The sequence below is a fragment of the Branchiostoma belcheri genome, unplaced genomic scaffold, assembly GCF_001625305.1.
Source record: "Branchiostoma belcheri isolate BF01 breed outbred unplaced genomic scaffold, Haploidv18h27 scaffold6, whole genome shotgun sequence".
Classification (NCBI taxonomy): Eukaryota; Metazoa; Chordata; class Leptocardii; order Amphioxiformes; family Branchiostomatidae; genus Branchiostoma; species Branchiostoma belcheri.
In genome coordinates, this window is record NW_017804242.1 from 2,896,226 (window position 1) to 2,913,985 (window position 17,760).

Consider the following 17,760-nt stretch of genomic DNA (forward strand, 5'->3'; position numbering starts at 1 on the left):
CGGGAATATTTTTTTATACATACGTATGTGGAGCTGCAATTTAAGCAACAAGAAAGAGATCCACTTTAAGAACTTGTACATATTACAATCATTATCTGAATGTTTTACTAAATGTGATGAAACATCTTAGGTGTTGCAAAATCTAGTAGCAGAGAATGGCGAATGACGACAAACAGTTGCAAATAGATCAGCCTTGCCGTTCCCAACTTCAGTCAACCAATCAGCATGCGTTTTACGATAGCGTATGACCATCTGTTTGGCGCGTAATAAAACACGGAAGTTAGTGGACGTGAGTGATTGTACGCCCCCTAAACAGGGACAAATACAGAGCAAGTGCGGCGGAGAAAGTCAACGGAAAGTGCCTTAATGTAAGTACACCATAAATGTTGAAGGGGCAAATTAATCCTCTGTTAGCATACATGTATTCGGTGACAAAATACCAAATCATTGTAATGTCCTCGGACATAGTGTTCTATCCTCACGCACGGGCCGTGGGGTTTCAGTAACCAGAAAATGGCAACCCATCTTAGACTATTAGAGAATGCTACCTTTCTACATAGCTGGATAGTCAACGAAGTTCTCATGTACAAAGATACTAGTAAGTAGTGTGGGGTGTGCATCAACATTTTTACCTTACATGTTTCAGTTCCAGTTTATTTTTCATAAATAGCCTGTAAATAAAAAAAATTGGTTGTTTGCTTGTTTGTTTGTTTCTACTTGACATAGGAATGGCTGCCAAAATAGTTTGGATCATACATGTAACGTTATATTGATATATTCAATCATAGGTCAGAGGCCCCTGATGTGTAAAATGTAACATTAATTAAGAGGAAGAGAAACTACATGGAGAGGTCTCCAGATGATAGCCTGAAAGTTGTGGAGGATGGGAAGGTCCTGCCCTGCCAGCAGAGTCCCCGCTGTGGCTGTATTGTTACTGACTGGAGTGAGGTCTGGCTGGGCTGTTACAATGTGCAGGGAACCACCATTGCCATCTATAACTTTGCCAAACAGGATTGGGACGAAGAGAACGTGATCAAGAAAGAAGATGCATATGTGGAGACCATGGTGTACTGTAATGGCTGTGTTGTGATCAGCTTTAGAGGACAGACATGTGACACGGTGAATGTGTTTGATGCGGCGACACACCGGCAACTGGAGGAGTACACCATGCCAAGTCTGGTACAGAACATAGCCTGCTCATCCTCTCACCTGTATTTTGGTCATGCCAGTGGGACCATCAAGTGCTGTCTACACACAGAACTGCTACACAGACCTGCTGTCCATTGGACCTCATGTAAAAATGGCCCCTTACCAGTCAAGGCGATGGTGTGTGTAAGAGATGAGCTGTGGGTGGCAGCAGGTCATAAGATCCTGGTGTACACGACCACTGAGTGGACATGTAAAAAGGAGTTCCTTGCAGATACAGAGGTTGGCTTTCACTATCTCTCATGCCTGGTTGGGAAATGCTGTGTGATCTGAAATGCTGTTCTATCTTTTGTCATCTGTCAATTGAAATAAAACTAGTTACATGCAGTAGTAACTACCAGGTAACTTCAGCCTCTCACTTTTGCCTTGAACTTTGAGCAAACGTGTCTATAGTGTCAACATTAACATTACCTCTGTGTTAGAGTTACAATGTTGATCATCCTATCTAAGTGAATAATTGTTCTCTGCATTAAAAAAAACAGATGGTAGAAGTTCCATATGTCCGTTTGATGTCATTTCTAAAGTTTGGGATTGTTTCTTGACTGTGTAAGTCGTCTTCTTCCTACAGAATGAGCTAAACGAGGTGTTTCTGATGGACAGCTGTGATGAGGAGGACAGGGTCTGGACTGTTTGCACTATGAGTGGTGGCATTGTCACAGGTAACATCCAGAACAAGTTATAAAGTATACTAGTCATTAATATAATGACTGGTTAGGTAGTTAGGTTATCAGTAGTCGAAGTGCCTAAATTGATATGCTAAAAAAAGGCATTAAAGTATTCAGGTTTACATAACTTTTGTGGGTACAATAAAACCTAAAGGTAACAACTACCAATCTCTAATTCCCACGGTTCCTGTAGGATGGAAAGGTGTGTCCATAACTGCAGACAAAGACAGTAGGTACGACTGTGGTGCACAGGTGAGAAGATTGTCGGACAGTTGCTCCTCTTCACCCATCGACAAGATGCAGGATGAGACCATCACCTGTTTGACATCCTCACGTGGCCAGGTCTGGGTTGGCACAGGTATGAAAGGCACCACAGTAGAACCTTTCAGCTTCATGTCATGTGGATGGAGTGTAAGGTATGATCAACAGTGCCATCTAGCAGATCAAACAAGTATTGACAATCACTATTTCAACAGAACCATCATGATTTTGCTTGATTAACCTGGAATTTTTTTTTTGTTAGCTGGACAGCTGTAAGTGCCTTTTAGTAACCCTGGTCAGCTGACAAGGGTAGATATTATTAGTTATCCCTTGAATGGCAACAGTCACGACCTCCAGACAGGCTTCTGCCATGGGGCTTTGGAGTTTGCATTTTGTGGCTGATTTAAGATGGCATGAATTCTAATCAGCACTAGCTTGGCATTTCAATGATAGATACAGCCTTCCCTAGAGAGAGAAACAGAAAATCTTATATCGTTACCTATGACAATTACCTATGATAAATAGTAGGCCCCCCAAACAGCCCAACTTCATAGTGGAGGCTTAATTGTCTGGAGGCTAAGATGCCAGAGGCATAGGTTGGGACCCAGTGGAATCCCCAAGAACAATAAAGAGTAGGCAATACATGTTTACAGATACTACATAATACATATATACCAGCCTGACAGTCAACAGCAATGCTGAAGTATTGTGGATGTGTCTGTTCTGTGCAGGCATTGGTGTTGTCTTGGTGTGGAACACTGCCAGTCACCAGCTGTGTGGGTTATTCAGTCTGTTTGAGAACTATGTTCGCTGCCTCTTGTCATTCAACAGCGTACAGAATTCAGGTGGGTACAGCATGTTGCGCTGACGCATACAGTCCCAAATTAATTGGTCTTGCATTGTTCAGCTTTGCGTCATCAGTAAGGTATTTGGCAATAGATTAAGAAAATGCCACCTTTCAAATGTACAGTAGCATTTGAAGTTCCAAATGGCAATAAGACATATGATTTTTCCACAATTATTGGTATGAGTATGATTTACAGATGTTAAGCCACATCTTCTATATGCATTTGTTCTTATGCATGTCTTTTAAATTTTTTTGTAGAAAGCTACACAATGTAGGCACTTCATTGTTGTGTAAACTCCTCAGCCAATACACTGAAAACACTCTTATCAAGTGTACACTACCTTCTTGATATTCATCATTTCACTCTTCGTCTTGCCCGCGCTCATATATTTCCCTCAATTTTCATTTGTTTATTTGCGTTTCTTACTGTTTTTCCAGCATCTTTTAATGACCTGACTCCACATCCCCAGTCCATCCTGGTGGTGGGTGCTGGGAAGAAGAAGGGACCAACCAGTGGTGGCCAAACTCTACAGACTGGAGCAGGAGGCAGCACGTCACCTTCAGTTATAGCAGTTTGGAAAGCTTGAAGCACTTTTCACTTCTTGGCCTATTGAACTGCAGAAGACTTGGCACTGTTTCCTAATGAAGACCAATCTTGAACATTTACCATGAGAAAGAAAAATTTGGTATGCTATTAAGTACACCTGGTGGCAACTGGCTGACAAATGGGTGAAATGTCTAGCTTAAAATGAACTCCTACCACCATATGCTTGGTATTCATGTACTTGTGGCACTGGGTTAGCACCACTGGGTTTGCTTGGCCTTCAATAAGATTTGAAGAAGCACTCAATCAAATGAGACAGTGAACTGAGAGTTGATTTATTGGAAGTTGTATATAAGGCACAAGGCTGGACATGTTTGGATTCCTTTCCATCCTGATATTAACATTATTAGTTGTGCTCTGATGAATAAATGACCTCTACCCCTCCAGTGCCAAGCCCATCGTCTACTCAGACGGAAGGAGCCTCACTATAGATTGTTGGAAATTTGTTGCTCTGGCTCTACCTGACAGGCTGTACTGCTTTTGTTCAAAAGATTGTAATACATTGTATATGGTAATACATGTACATGATTATAAGCATGTATATGTATGACATAAATATGAATGATATATTGAAAATTTTCACGGGGATGAAATAATAAAAGTTCTCATAAATAATGGAGACAAAGAGCCATTTACACCTGATGTTTTAATACTCCTTGTAATATGTTGTACATGAAAGTATTGTACATGATGCTTATGTACATATGGGAAATGATATGGAAATTCTATGTAGAGGCACTGCCTGCAGAAAATAGGCCTATGAACAAAATAATAAAGAGGATTAAGAAAAATAAACAATACCTGTATCTACTGTTGGAGAACAGGAGAACAGCAGCAAGATATGGAATGCAGGTGTGTGATTCATAAGCCTTTAATTGCACTTCTGTCTTTATTTGTGGGAACTGTATCAGGAACTTGTGGTAATGAAGAAGTGGGCTACTGTTTAACAACTTTTACTTGCCGTGTGAATAAGGCAACAACCCTCACCAATCCACCCAGCCTTAGATGTTAAGTTTGCCAGTGCCCTTCAGGCCTTGCTGGCATTTAGAGCAGGTGCTCATATTACAAGCTAATGGGGAATTGATCAAAAAGTATCCTATGTGTTTTTGAAAATTACAAAATGCTTCTTTTTAATAGCCAGTCCACAATAAATTTCATCACTGAGAGAGGGAGAACAGAAACTTTGCTGAAAAAAATATGAAGACGGCAGAAACTAGAAATACTCATCTTTACAAGCACACTGGTGTGGAGTTATTGCAAGGTGTTGCTAGTCTCAGTTTTTTCAACAGACAGAGCATATGGCTTACTAGTACATAACATGGCCAACTAACACCATGTTAGCACTTCTTCAAATGTGAAATGTAATTCAAATTGACATATAAAAACACTACTGAATATGTCACTACTGTCATGTTTTTACAACTTTTTACAGTAAGATGATTCTTGATATATTTTCAAATTAACAAAATTACATATACAAGCAAGTTAACGGATAACTCTACAAAGAACCACCGACATCACAACATGTATGATCAAAAACATCTTGTGGTTAATTAAGTAGATGCCATATCATTACTTCCATTCTGGATTTAATACTGACAGTAATCTACAATTTCCCTTGGGTAAATCTTTGAACCTAGAATATCATAATGAGTTTGCAGTGTATAATGGCCCGTTGCATTTTCCAGAGCTATAATTAAGATACAGTATATATTAACATATTAAAGGCTATCAGCAAATAGTATATTTTTCATGTAACAGTAACACATGGAATTCATATTTATTTGAATGTTATTACTTCCATAAAACTGACAGTTAATGTAACGTCCAGGTAATACAGGGTTATTCAATGCCAGTAAATGATTTCCACACTGTCAGCAGAGAACCTTATATCAAAGAGGGAGGAAAGTGAGCCAGCAAAGGAGCCAGCTCCCTATGCTTCAGCTATACACAATCTGTGACAGCCACAGCCAGCAATGTGAAAGTATCAGGTGGGTTATCATTGAGAGCCAGCAGTAGTACCAACAAATCCCCAGGTAACTGAAATATTTCATATTTATTCCCACTTCCTGACAGTTTCCCCCTCCCTGCAACAGCAGGTACTAAAGGAGATAGATACATGTAGTATTGCTAGTTCAAGATTCCGACAATTATACAAACTTGGTTACACCGTTTTGTCTATAGCAGAGCGACCTGTAGAAAAAGCTGTTAAAATGTCCAATAGATGTAAAACTCCTGCTGAACTGTCCACCAGCAAGTTGTATTTATTCACTGTACATCCAGCCCCCTGTAACAACCATGTCCTGTTCATTGTGTACATGAGGCCGGCAGTCTTTGCCTCAGGTTGTGGTACAATCCCTGTGAAAACAGTCCTCCTCGCAAAGCTAGAACTCCTCGGCCAGATTTTGTTCCTCGCACTCTGCCAGAGTGTTGAACACAGCGATCATGTTGTCCAGGCCGCACAGGTAGCCATCTTCCCTGTTCCCCTCCTTCCACGCCAGCCTGTGGTCCAGTTTCTGTCCCTCAGGCATCGACATGGTCTTCCCAAAGTCTATCAGAGACACCCCCACATGGCTACCTTCTTTGTCGTGGACAAACAACAGTGAGCTGCCAATTACCTGAAAAAAGCAAATCATTCTTTAGTTTATCAAACTGTAAAACAATTTTTTCAAAACATTTGCCATTCAAAATTTGGCCCAACCAGTAGGTAAATGGGTAACCTTGACTGGCCCCAAAATTGACTGAAGTAAAAATAACCCATGTTTTTCACCTTCCAAAAGTCAAAGGTTGATTTTCATGCCTGTTATGGTTCAGCCCTGGAGAGCTGCAGTATTGATTTTATATTTTATTAGTGTAGTGGTGGACTTTGTGACTCTCCCCAGTTTTGCTGCATTCTTTATTTATTGCATTTTCATCACTTCTCTCCATACTCGTCCCAGCTTTTCATTTACCACATGAATGAAGATCTCTCAACAGCTCTCTTTCTTTCTTGCTATGATCTTGTAGTTCTCAGCAAACACTACCACATAGCTCTCACACATATTACCTGTTAGTGTTACAGCCCTGGGCATTACACAAGGCCACGACCCGTATCAGCCCAAAACATCAATAAAAGGTTGTGAATGTAGTTGTGTCAATATCAGCCTGTCAGCTTCAATTTATCTCTTGACAAAAGTGCAGTATCAAAGTCTCTGAATCTGATACAGGGTAACTGTAAAAACAATCAAACATTCACCTCATATATGCTTTATCTATGCTTGATATCACCACAAAAAAGGAAACTGTAGAAAAATTTTACCTCATGTGATTGGAAGAATGTAGAATTCTCCAGTGTTGCTCTCAGTGCCATCAACTTCTGGACATACTTTTTCTGTTAAGTACAAACATAGAGATAAACACATTAGAATGCAGACAATTCTTCCAACTTTGCACAACAAATCTACTTACTGCAATTTTCACATACACAAGAATAATCAGAATCCAGGTAAACTTTCCCACAGAATTTGTGCTCTCGCAAATCAAATATAAACTGAAATACAGAGGACAGGTAGATCTCATTGATTTTTTTTCCATTTAACGAACTACCAAAAGATGCAATAGGATTTGTTGTATGCACAAATTATCCTCCAAACAAAGGATACCTGTGTATATAATACACACAGACTTTATTCTCCTTTATGACAATATCCTTTAATTCCTGGTCAATATGTTTATGTGTTTATTTTTTCACTTTTACTTTGTTTTCAGATGACCTGTAGATGTCAGATCTGTATTGACTTATGGGGAGGTGTTGCTTGAGTGAAGTTACTCTCCATGATGTAAAATGGGGCAGAATGAAGCAGATGGGGGTCAAACAGTAAGTTTCTGATAGGTCCCAAAGACTTTTGGGGACTTTCAAAAACTGTTACTATTTTGTTCTCAAATATCTGCTTGGAAATCAGAATTTCTTCCATCATTTGCCAAATGCCTTACATCTACAGAATTCTCTGACTGTTCTAATGTCAGATGATTTACACCAGATTTACATTGCACATGGAACCATGTCTGATTTCAACATTAACCAGCAGGTTCATTAAAGTTACCTGTAATGACTGGTTACCATCAGTGAAGAACTTGAAGGCCTCTGCCACTTGCTCTTTTGTTTTGGTCATCTTGTAATCTCTGCTGGACTGACCATCTGATTTCTGTGAACGATGAAATGACAATAACATTCATGAGAGGCGGTTGTATAACAATACATGATACAGTGCTCTTTATCACAGGTGACCCAATGTGTACTGAGCCAGTTGTGAGTATGGAAATAATAGTACACTGTATACACTGAATACAAATCTAGATTCTAGAATGACAACAAATGCCTCTCTTCCTCTCTATTTGGTTGAACTTGAAACAAGGTAGTGCTTTTTCAATAGCTGATAGTGCATTTCAGCTTTGCTATGGCTTATCTATAGTCAAGCCTCTCCTATATGAGACAGAGTAAGACATTGTGCACACACACACACAGCTGACCTTGATGCCTTCTATCCTGAAGCCCAGTGTAGATGTGGAGCTGATGCTCTCTCTCCACACCATGTAGCGAGGCTTGGTCACAGCCTTGGCAGCGTTCTCCTCCTTGGTCGGTTCTGTGGGGTCAATCTCGATCATCTTCTGGTACATGTCTTTTCTCAGCTTGGGGTTGCTTCTGGCCTTGACTAGTTCATCCTCCAGGTAAGTCCTGATGGGAACAAGAACATATGTAAGTGACTGCTGAGATGGATTAACAGGATATTGACCAAATGCAGTGCCCTCTTGTCTTCTCACTCAAATCATATGTTAGTGTGAAGAATATTTTACAGCCATAAATAGTTTCATCAGGTTGGTAAATCAGTATATACTGGGTTCTTATCAACAGCCAAAATGTTATCTGCCGACCTTTTTGTAACCTTTCAGCTACCTTCCTCAGGGCTTTAAGATTCTCATAACATGTATCACAGTATATACTAGGTTCTTATCAACACAACCAAAAGGACTTTATCTGCAGATGTTTTGGCAGCCCTTTGGCTACCTTCCTTACTACAGTAGTCCTTGCTGCTTTGTGACAGGACAGCAGCAAGGACTCGATTACAAACTATGTCTTGTAAAAGCCCTCTGGTTGTCTTGCGAAGAGTAAGATCCTGCAATATAAATAGGTGTATGGATTCAGTCAAGTCCATTATTACTTTCAGGGCTAGGATTGAGGTCATATAGCTAGATACAGTACAGTACAGTAGTAGGCATACCTGACTCCCATCTTACAGTCCATGACAGCAGGGGTGTCAAAGTCTCCCAGAAGATCCTCCATCTCCATGAATTCTGAACAAACGAATCAAGGAATCCACGGCAAGATCAATGTGATAGGATATGATGGTCTTGTGCTGGACTGTAAATCTTGTAAGACTCTCATGCTTAAACATGTAAAAGCTTATCAAGAAATATGTGTATGTGGTATATAAAAACAACCTCACAAAAAAGGTATTGCCAGAAAATGTCAAGACTTGGGTAACAGCAATCTCTTTTTTTTAAATTCAAGGATCTTTTGAAACAACATTCCCAAACATTGAAACATTCAAAGACATTTTATTTTTCCCTGTATGTCCTTGGTCACACATGCCATAGCAGCTACACATGTGGCCATATAACAAGGTCAATTCAACATCTGCCATGTGTATATCAAAGAGCTTTCTCAGTCATCAAAGCAACCATCTTTATGCTACTCTGAAATGTCCAGATGACATGATCCTTTTGTGAATACAATTGATTCCAGCAATTCCAGCAAGTACATCGTATAAGCTATAACGTGAACACTGAAATTGATGAAGCAGTTGGAAAGGATACTCTCTCCATCCCTCTCCACGTCTCCCTTGTATTCTGGGACGTAGGATCGCAGCAGGTCTCCCATCAGCTTCTTCAGACACTTGGCCTCTCGATTGCAGTGTTTCTTCAATATGGTACCCCCCTCCCCAGCCTTGAAGTTGCCTGTAAGAAACATCATGATTATCAGTATCAGTTGAGTCTGTCAACAAGTTGCACCAACCATTTTGACGTGGTTGTGCAGCACAACTGGCAACCGTTACTTTGAGTCCCGCAGTCATTCAAGTACACATAGGAGAGAAATATCATAGACACATGTATGTACAGAAACACACACACACCATGCCAGCATAATGACTCCACATAATGTTACATGACGTTCAGAAGTCTTATAAATGGTAGCAGCGGCAATGTCACTCTGCAGTTGAATGGAGTATTTCTTTTCCACAAGACTGGCACAAGATCTTGCTCAGCCATTCTTATCAGGAAAAACCTGGTTGACCTGACCTGTCCATGCCCCATATCTCACCTGCATGTCCTGCCAGCTGCACCCAGGGGTACTTCTTCTTGAAGCACTGAAGGAAGGGTGACCAGTGGACCATGTTGCGAATCTTTCTCCATTGTTGTAGAGACTGTAGGGAACAGAAAAATTTCAAGTACGTCTGATCAAAATGAAAGAATTACACATACATGTACAAGCAGATTTAACATATTTGTTTCACGTATATACCTGTATTATGTGAAACATGTAAACATACCCACATTCAACTGGGCTGTTTCCCGCATATAGCAGGAGGTATTTGGATCCATCTTTTGCAGATATTCTGATGAGAACCTGTTGATACTAAAATATGAGCAATTCTTGTAAAATAGATATCTGATCAAATGCCTTGAATTCAGCTCAATTTTCTTCTTTTAGCAGTTTGACAGATGGAAAATTTGAGTCCTGCACCACCCCTTCTATCAAGACATCTCCAAACACCTCCACACAAAGCCAAGAGAGAACCTAGTTGCTAAGCAAAATTAAACACAATACTGGAAAATCTAACATACACAAGCAACACCAGAAATGGTAAGAATCTCTACCTGCTTGTCCTGATATCTACACTGCAAAGCAGTGAACATCTTTTGAACCATTGGGAGCATTCTGTGCCTCCACAGCTTGTCTTGAAATCTTCTGGCTACACTAACAGGATCTGAGGCAGTGGTCACCATCACAGCGCCATGGATCAGAGGAACTGCCTGTACCACTGATGTCACAGCAGCCAAGGAAGTACGTAACCAAAGCCATAGAAACCCAGCAGGAAATCCTTAGAGCTGGGAGAACGTGACCAAGGGGAGGTGACTTGCGTGCATGACCTTCCAACTAACCTAGGCCATTAGTCATCACTGCACATGCAGCCGGTACAATGTACACACAGGGGATTAACACTGTGTTGAAAGTTGACAAGTGAGGGGGCATATCACTGGGAATTTGGGTGTATAAAACCTGGAATAAATTCAAGTGGTCTGACATCCCTCTACAACATGTGAGGTGTTCCCTTCCAAGTCACATTCCTACACGTCCACTGACCCTGTGTACTTCCTTGGTTCTATATTTAGCAAGCTCCCCTGGATGGGGTGAATCATAGACCCTACTATATCTTAGCCCACATTACTAGTACATGTATCATACACTTGACAAGTTGTGTACAGCTAAATATATAACAATCCCACAACAGCCTGGTACAGGTAGTAGAGGAAGCCCTTCCTTGCAGACAGGAACTGGGTAGCTGTTCCCAGTTCTCAAACAGGGAAATGGCAACTACTGCAGGAGTAAGCAATTAGCAAGAAACAAACACATGTGCACAGTTCTAACGTGATTCAAGAAACATAATACTGATGGGATTGGAGGCAAAAATACATTAATTTACGAAGAACAGAACACATTAAACCTTGCATAAATAATAACTAAAAAAGTCCAGAGATGTACACATGTACGAACCATCTTGTGCCTTCCAATAGTTCAACACCGCATCCAAACAATCTGCCTTGGATCAATTTTCATCAGGTCATGAGCAACATGCCAATAAAATGGTGTACCAACAAAAATCTATTTCTAATTTCATACAATCTGACGAATTTGATTTTTTTACCATTATATTCGGATGTGAAAATGTGTGACGCTTTGTGATATCATAGAATGTGGTTCCTGCACTTCCTTACTGACCTTAGCTAACACTTACACTAACAGGTATGCTTCAATGTTGAAGTAGTAATCTCAATAGTCACTGAAGCTATAGATTTACATGCAGGATCCAGGGAGAGAATGCGCCAGCTTGGCAAGCACACCGGTCTTGTCGAGATAGTCATCGAGCACTGATTTACACACAACTCACTGAGGCAAGGTCCTTTACACCTCCTTTTAGTTTCTATCATCACATACAGACCACATAAACACTATTTCTGACTACACTATCAGTCTGGGTCGTCGGAGATCATGGATTGCGGCTTATTTTCTGGCCATTTACGTCATAGCGGTTTAGATAACTGGCAAAGACAGTGCTTCAAAACATCCTGGAGGCCTGAGTCTGGGGGGGCTTTTATCAACACTAACTTGGCATTAGCCTATTTTTAGTACATTATCTATTAAACTGTGTTCCAAACAACAGATACTAAAAACCCTGACGTAGGTGTGATCGTTACATCACCATAACAGCCTTGTCACGGAAACTGGGACTGACTTACCTGTCAAACGGTATATCGCCACAAGCCAAGGACGAACAAAACATTTGCACCTTTTCTAAGATCTGAAGACTACAAGAGTACAAGAAATCTGCTCTACTTTTAATCAATGATATCCATGTCTCTATGTCTATTGCTAATGTTTGCTTCTCCGTATAAGTTCATTCTAAATACCTGTAAGCTTTCTGCTACAGATACAATACCTTTGTCACAACTAACATGCTTGTTATTGACCTACAAGATGACAGCTTGCCTGTGTCAAAGTAAAGACACGTTTACGAAAAATACCAATGTTCTAAGTTAAGCCAAGGCTCTTAAATTTCAGCACGTAAAGTACCGTGTACAAAACAGTCCAAATCCTCCATCCTAAAGGATTCAGAGTCCTTGAACTTCAGAAGTTCAAGTGTACCAGCATATAACAATTGTTATGATGGTACCAAATATACCGTGTTTTTGTCATGTAACTTTGAATGCAAAATGAAAATGAAATGCGTTTTATGTGCATTCTGTGTCTCTGATGTCAGAGTTGTGTTACGTTTTCAATATATGGTATTTTTACCCCATGTGTTTTCAAATCCAAAATAGTAGAATTTTTACATTTCAAACATCTAATACTTGCATAAACACTTATAATAAAAAAAGTGTAAATACTCCAACACAGACTACCAAAGTACACAGATTAAACTTAGCTTTACTTCAGATTCAATAATGAATTCTAGTCAAAGATCGGTCCAGATATTTTCTTGCCTCCTGCAGCATTTTAATCCCTGCCACCCTTCTTGCTTTCCTTTAGTTGTTTTGATACCTCTCCTTGCCCTTCAAAAAATTCCAGTCTGTCCAAACTGCCCTGACGAAATGTGGTCTATATTGTTGTATGTCAAACACCGTGCTGAAGTGGTTAAGGCCACACAAACATTGTTAGCACTTACATGAAAAGTTACCAAACTTCAAACAGACAGTCCATGCTGAAACCAGGTTGGGGTTTGAATCCACACGCATGTGGTATCAGTAATCGTAGTACACTAAATGACTATGAGTTTCTCTAATGGTTTGTAAAGGCTCTGTATAAGAAAGTTGTGGAAAAGGACTTGGTAAATAAACAACTTAACCCATGAACAAACACTAGTAGATTTATTAGTGAGCCACTAGTCCAAAAACCTTATAGGTATAGAAACTTTTATACTGTTACAATGTAGTTTTGTCTAGTACATACATATACATTAGAATTAACATTTTGTTTGCAGATTACAGGTTGCAAATGGACATTTCAAGCCTGCATAGATCTATATTCTTCAAATAACTAATAATACTAAGATCATGATTACAATCATACATGATGCACAACTTCTCAAATATAACAAAGCCTAGTTTTAGACAGGTTATAGCCACTTTTCGCTGCTGTTGTTATTCACAATTGAGGACTACTTTTCAGGAAATTCTGTGGAGGAGGTGGAAACTTTGTTACTTTGTTTTTAATAATACAGAATGTTGCTGTGCCATGGTCCTATTCATTGAACACCTGGCCCAGGTGGCAATAAATGCAGTGTCATGGATTGGATGGAACAAAAGATAAAGAGTATCATTGAGTCCTTTGTTCTGGCAAGGGAAAGACTTACATCTTTATAACATTTGAAACCTACTGAAAATTAAGGCCAGTAACTTCTCAATGAGGAGGTTATACCTTCAACTGGCAATTATCCCTTCATCATCATCATCCCTTACTGGACAGACTAATTGTCATGCATGTTATTTGTGACAAAGTGCAGATGTTGATGTATTCTAAAACCAGGTTTAGCATGTTGTTCATGTGGTTTGTACTGTAATCTGAAAGTCCCTACCAGCTTCTAAAGCTTAATTCAGGCTCCTGTTGGCCAGTTTTGGTGGCACAGAGATGACCTTGAGGGAAACGTGGAGAAGGGAAGGGTCCAGGAACAAAGCAGACTGAGCCTCTCTCTGACGTCACCAGCGCGAAGGTCGGACCATAACAAACAGCCTGCAGTCCCAGAATAAACATCAGCTGACACCAACTTCACAACTTCTGCTGTTTGTTTGATACAGTAGAAAATGACAGCCAGTTACTGCTAGTCACCACCACAGGGTAGCACACACACCTCTACTGACACTCGCAAAACAAAGGTACACCAATCACTACATCAATCATCCACATGGTGTACACATGATCAACTGTAGCATGCAGCTAGGCTTTACTACAAAACGTTCTGGATTGATCGAACAGAAGTATTACTAAAGCAAGAAGCTGTAAATAACTAGCGACACCCATGACACCTGAGGCATGTGCACCTAATACTGGCAATGCACCAAGCATAAAGTCTGAGTATGTAAGAGGCCCTCCTGTCTGCTGTCTAAATGTCAAGGGTATACTCGCAGGGACAAGAATGTAATCTACCCCTTTGGGTTCAAGTATCATAGAAAGGTAGCTGGGCAAATAGATTCTGGGACTCAGACATGGGTTTTGTTAAGGCTAGGTAAAGGCAGCTAAGCCTAAAGTTGGAGGTTTTCAGCTCCTTTTGTATAAAGTATCATTACAAGTACTGACTGGAGCTTACAGTTTGAAAGTGACAGCTATTTTTGGCAGGATAATTGGCCCTACCTTTCTACGGGCAGTAGTTTGTTCACTTGAAGAAAGGGGATGGACATTTTTGTAGAGAAAAGGTTCAAAACTACCGTACTGTAAAAATAGTACCTCACAAGTTAAAATAGAACCTGCAACGTACCAAAAGCTTGGTAATAGGTTACCGTAGTTCATATATGACAAATACACACACGTATGAAGTATGCAATCTTAGACACTGCAACTTCAACTGGCACACGCTACTTGAAGATAACCGAGGACAATAAAATTTCAGTAAGTAATACTGGTAAATGATTCTTGCTACGTGCACCATTATATATCACCAATGCATGCCAGATCAAAGGGTCAACTAGCCTCTCCTGCATTTCAGGTACCCAGCTGTCTCACAGTCAACCAAGCGTTTCCGTTTTCAGGTTTTCAGGCAATCAATTCTGTAGCACCATGAAAACAGCTTCGAGAGCTGCTTGACATTTGCTTCAATAACCTGACACTGTTTGTATGTATGTTACACTGGAAACTCTATTTCTGGCATGGCTGAAAATCTGATTTCCTGTTCTGAAAATAGAATAGAAATTTGATTGATCAAATCACAAACTTGTTCAACTGTTAGCCTATTTGATGTCTTCCTAGAATCCTTCATGTTGGCCTGGGCGCTGTATTTATCATAAATTCATACTTAAATTTAGTTAAAATTTTGTAGAAAGATGAAAATCAACAGTTTGCAGTTGAATCAACCCTGGTAGCATATTATACTTGTACAATGTATATGTATTTATTGGCAATGATACATGTCATTACAAGGTCAGTACAGGCAGCCTTGGTTGGTACATGTAATTTCTGACCCAAAAAAGGTACAGACGTAATACAGAACTAATAGTAAGTTAGAATCCTGCAATAAAAGGAGTAAATTATTGCATTTGACAGACTGCATGTTTTTGGTTTGATAAGTATGCAGTGAGATCTCACTAGGAAAACAGTAAACATATTCCATGATTTACAGAATCTGGAGCAGAGCTGCAGGCATGATGTCTCTATCCTAGATAGTTGCCCGACCAGCTGACCTGTGTCAGCCTGTAGATGCTAGAGGTCAGCTGTGTGGGACGAACATTAAACATGTGCAGGAATACTTCCACCTTCTAAACTCTCCCAGGGAATGATGACTCCTCAAGAATTCTGGAGCTGGAATGCCACAGGTTTACTCCAGGGGATTAAATGTCAAAATCTTAAACAGAACAGGTGGCATTAAGTTTTCTGTTTCTTCATATAGCTTTACATTATATATAATTATCCAATACATAATTATGTAAATCAAAGTCAGATGATTGCTCAGCTAATCATACATCCTCACCTGTTCCGGGCACATCTGCGTCCTCTCACAGATGAATGCAGGTATTAGAGTAGTTTATGATTTCCAGTTTTGCAAAACCGCCAAGGAACCTAGCTTAGCAAAATAAAACCCAAAGGGAACCTTATGTTGACACAGTTGAAACATACCTCCTGTTCAGGGTAACCCAAACCAGGCTGGACCATGAGACCAGAGCAGTAAGCAAGTTTCCCTAGTAACCTTAAGTTCATCCATTGGAGAACAAACAGGCTTAAGTATACAAATATTCTAATTTTGTTCTTAAAGCCCCACAGGTTAGAGAATTGACGTCAATAGGTTCCATATTACTAGGCAACGATTACCCTCAATTACCTCTCTCTGCCTCACGTCTCGTAAATAACAAATTTAACAACGAGCTAAACATTACATGAGGAAAACTTTATTCCTCAACTTCTTGCAATGATATGGCAATTCTCTTTGTTAGCACCACTGCTGCTATTGCCCTCCTGAAATGTGGAAATGTAAACAAGCAATTTTTGGTACAAGATACAGGTATAAATAAGGTCCAAAGTTGTCATGTTGCAGGTACTAGTATCTCTAATGCTTGTACTCATTTAAATGTTTGAAAAGTCGAATGACCCCAGGGTAATAATGCCTGAAGGAAAATGCCTCCTTTCTTCCTTGTCATTGGTAGCCTGTAGGCATTTGTTAACTTAGAAAACATATTCAATTGCAGTTCACTCCAATATATTATAAGTTGAAGGAACAAAAATCAACTTTTTTATCACAGCCTAGCTGGGGAAAGGTCTCTACATTTACCGACTGAAATTTGTCTGGACCAATAATAATAAGAATGTGCTCTGTAAATCATGCACATGTACATTGTATCAATTATGCACAACAACATGAAGCTAAATATAGTTAGCAAAATGAATATTGAAATATTCATCTTTGTAACAGTGACTCCTGTAAAATATCAAGGAAATTTCTCTTTTCATATATTCAGTAGACATTCATAACATTGTGGTTCCCCACGGGTTGAAAATTGCATGTGTTAAGACAGTGCCCATATAATTCTTAAAAAAAGGTACATGTAGACTGTACAAAGCAGACACAAACCAGAATGTCTACAGCTCTTACATGCAACAGTGCAGCAAACGTGTCTAACTCTCATTATGTGTGTAGGGAAAACCTGAAATGTTCTTTGACAAACTTGAACTTCAAATACACAAGTGGTATCTGCTACTATACAGGTACATTATGTAGATGAACCATTTCATTCCAGCATGCTTCTTCCTGAAGTAAAGAACCAACAGGAACACATGCCCATGCTATGGTAAGGGAAGGGGTCAGGGATCATGGTCATGCAACACACATGACAAAGGAAGCTTCTGTAACGGCAATACAGGGGGGCATGCTGGTAAAACAATACGTGGTTGGGAGGGACTTTTCACAGGTAAATCAACACAACCTCACCTTTCGACGGGCTGCATGTTTACTCTTGTGCAATACCTATTAAAGGCAGGTAAAAAACACAGTGATAATCACCATGAGGCTACAACAATGCACCTGATTCAAAATGTAATATTATTAGACATTTCTCAGCAGTAACTTACAACAGTTGAACTCTTATTGGATCCACATTTCGCTGAATGTATTATACCTAGTCTAAGCACTATCATTCTAATTTATTATGTCATAACCCGT

General features: G+C 39.8%; 2 protein-coding genes across 5 annotated transcripts in view; one reads left to right on the forward strand and one right to left on the reverse strand.

Moving 5' to 3' along the window:
* The first annotated feature begins 95 nt into the window (after nt 1-95).
* Nucleotides 96-4,080, forward strand: LOC109482536. 2 transcript variants are annotated; one of them, XM_019785275.1, is made up of 6 exons: nt 96-368; nt 789-1,428; nt 1,775-1,865; nt 2,065-2,229; nt 2,864-2,977; nt 3,418-4,080. In XM_019785275.1, exons 2-6 carry the CDS (start codon nt 844-846, stop codon nt 3,564-3,566), a joined length of 1,104 nt encoding a protein of 367 aa, XP_019640834.1. In that variant the 5' UTR covers nt 96-368; nt 789-843; the 3' UTR covers nt 3,567-4,080. The 2 variants fall into 2 exon arrangements, with proteins under 2 accessions (XP_019640834.1, XP_019640835.1); XM_019785276.1 differs by lacking the exon at nt 96-368 and adding an exon at nt 504-598.
* A 133-nt stretch (nt 4,081-4,213) lies between these two features.
* LOC109482535 (inositol-trisphosphate 3-kinase B-like) overlaps nt 4,214-17,760 on the reverse strand; it is a 21,000-nt gene continuing 7,453 nt past the window's right edge. The window contains exons 2-9 of one of the 3 annotated variants that reach the window (XM_019785271.1): nt 17,530-17,565; nt 9,942-10,044; nt 9,437-9,577; nt 8,842-8,914; nt 8,093-8,297; nt 7,666-7,767; nt 6,882-6,953; nt 4,214-6,201 (exon numbers count right to left, since the gene is read on the reverse strand). In XM_019785271.1, the coding sequence (XP_019640830.1) occupies nt 5,968-6,201; nt 6,882-6,953; nt 7,666-7,767; nt 8,093-8,297; nt 8,842-8,914; nt 9,437-9,577; nt 9,942-10,044; nt 17,530-17,565 (966 nt within the window). In that variant the 3' untranslated portion in view covers nt 4,214-5,967. Of the gene's footprint in view, nt 6,202-6,881; nt 6,954-7,665; nt 7,768-8,092; nt 8,298-8,841; nt 8,915-9,436; nt 9,578-9,941; nt 10,045-10,498; nt 10,685-17,529; nt 17,566-17,760 lie in introns of those variants that run through there. The other 2 variants (XM_019785273.1, XM_019785272.1) reach the window with 2 other exon arrangements.

What these genes read in the sequence shown, in the direction of transcription:
- LOC109482536 (XM_019785275.1), top strand. Translation starts at nt 844, where the DNA reads ATGGAGAGGTCTCCAGATGATAGCCTGAAAGTTGTGGAGGATGGGAAG. An exon ending in AGTTCCTTGCAGATACAGAG is followed by an intron (nt 1,429 to 1,774) that starts GTTGGCTTTCAC and finishes TTCTTCCTACAG; the next exon opens with AATGAGCTAAACGAGGTGTT. An exon ending in CCAGGTCTGGGTTGGCACAG is followed by an intron (nt 2,230 to 2,863) that starts GTATGAAAGGCA and finishes TGTTCTGTGCAG; the next exon opens with GCATTGGTGTTGTCTTGGTG.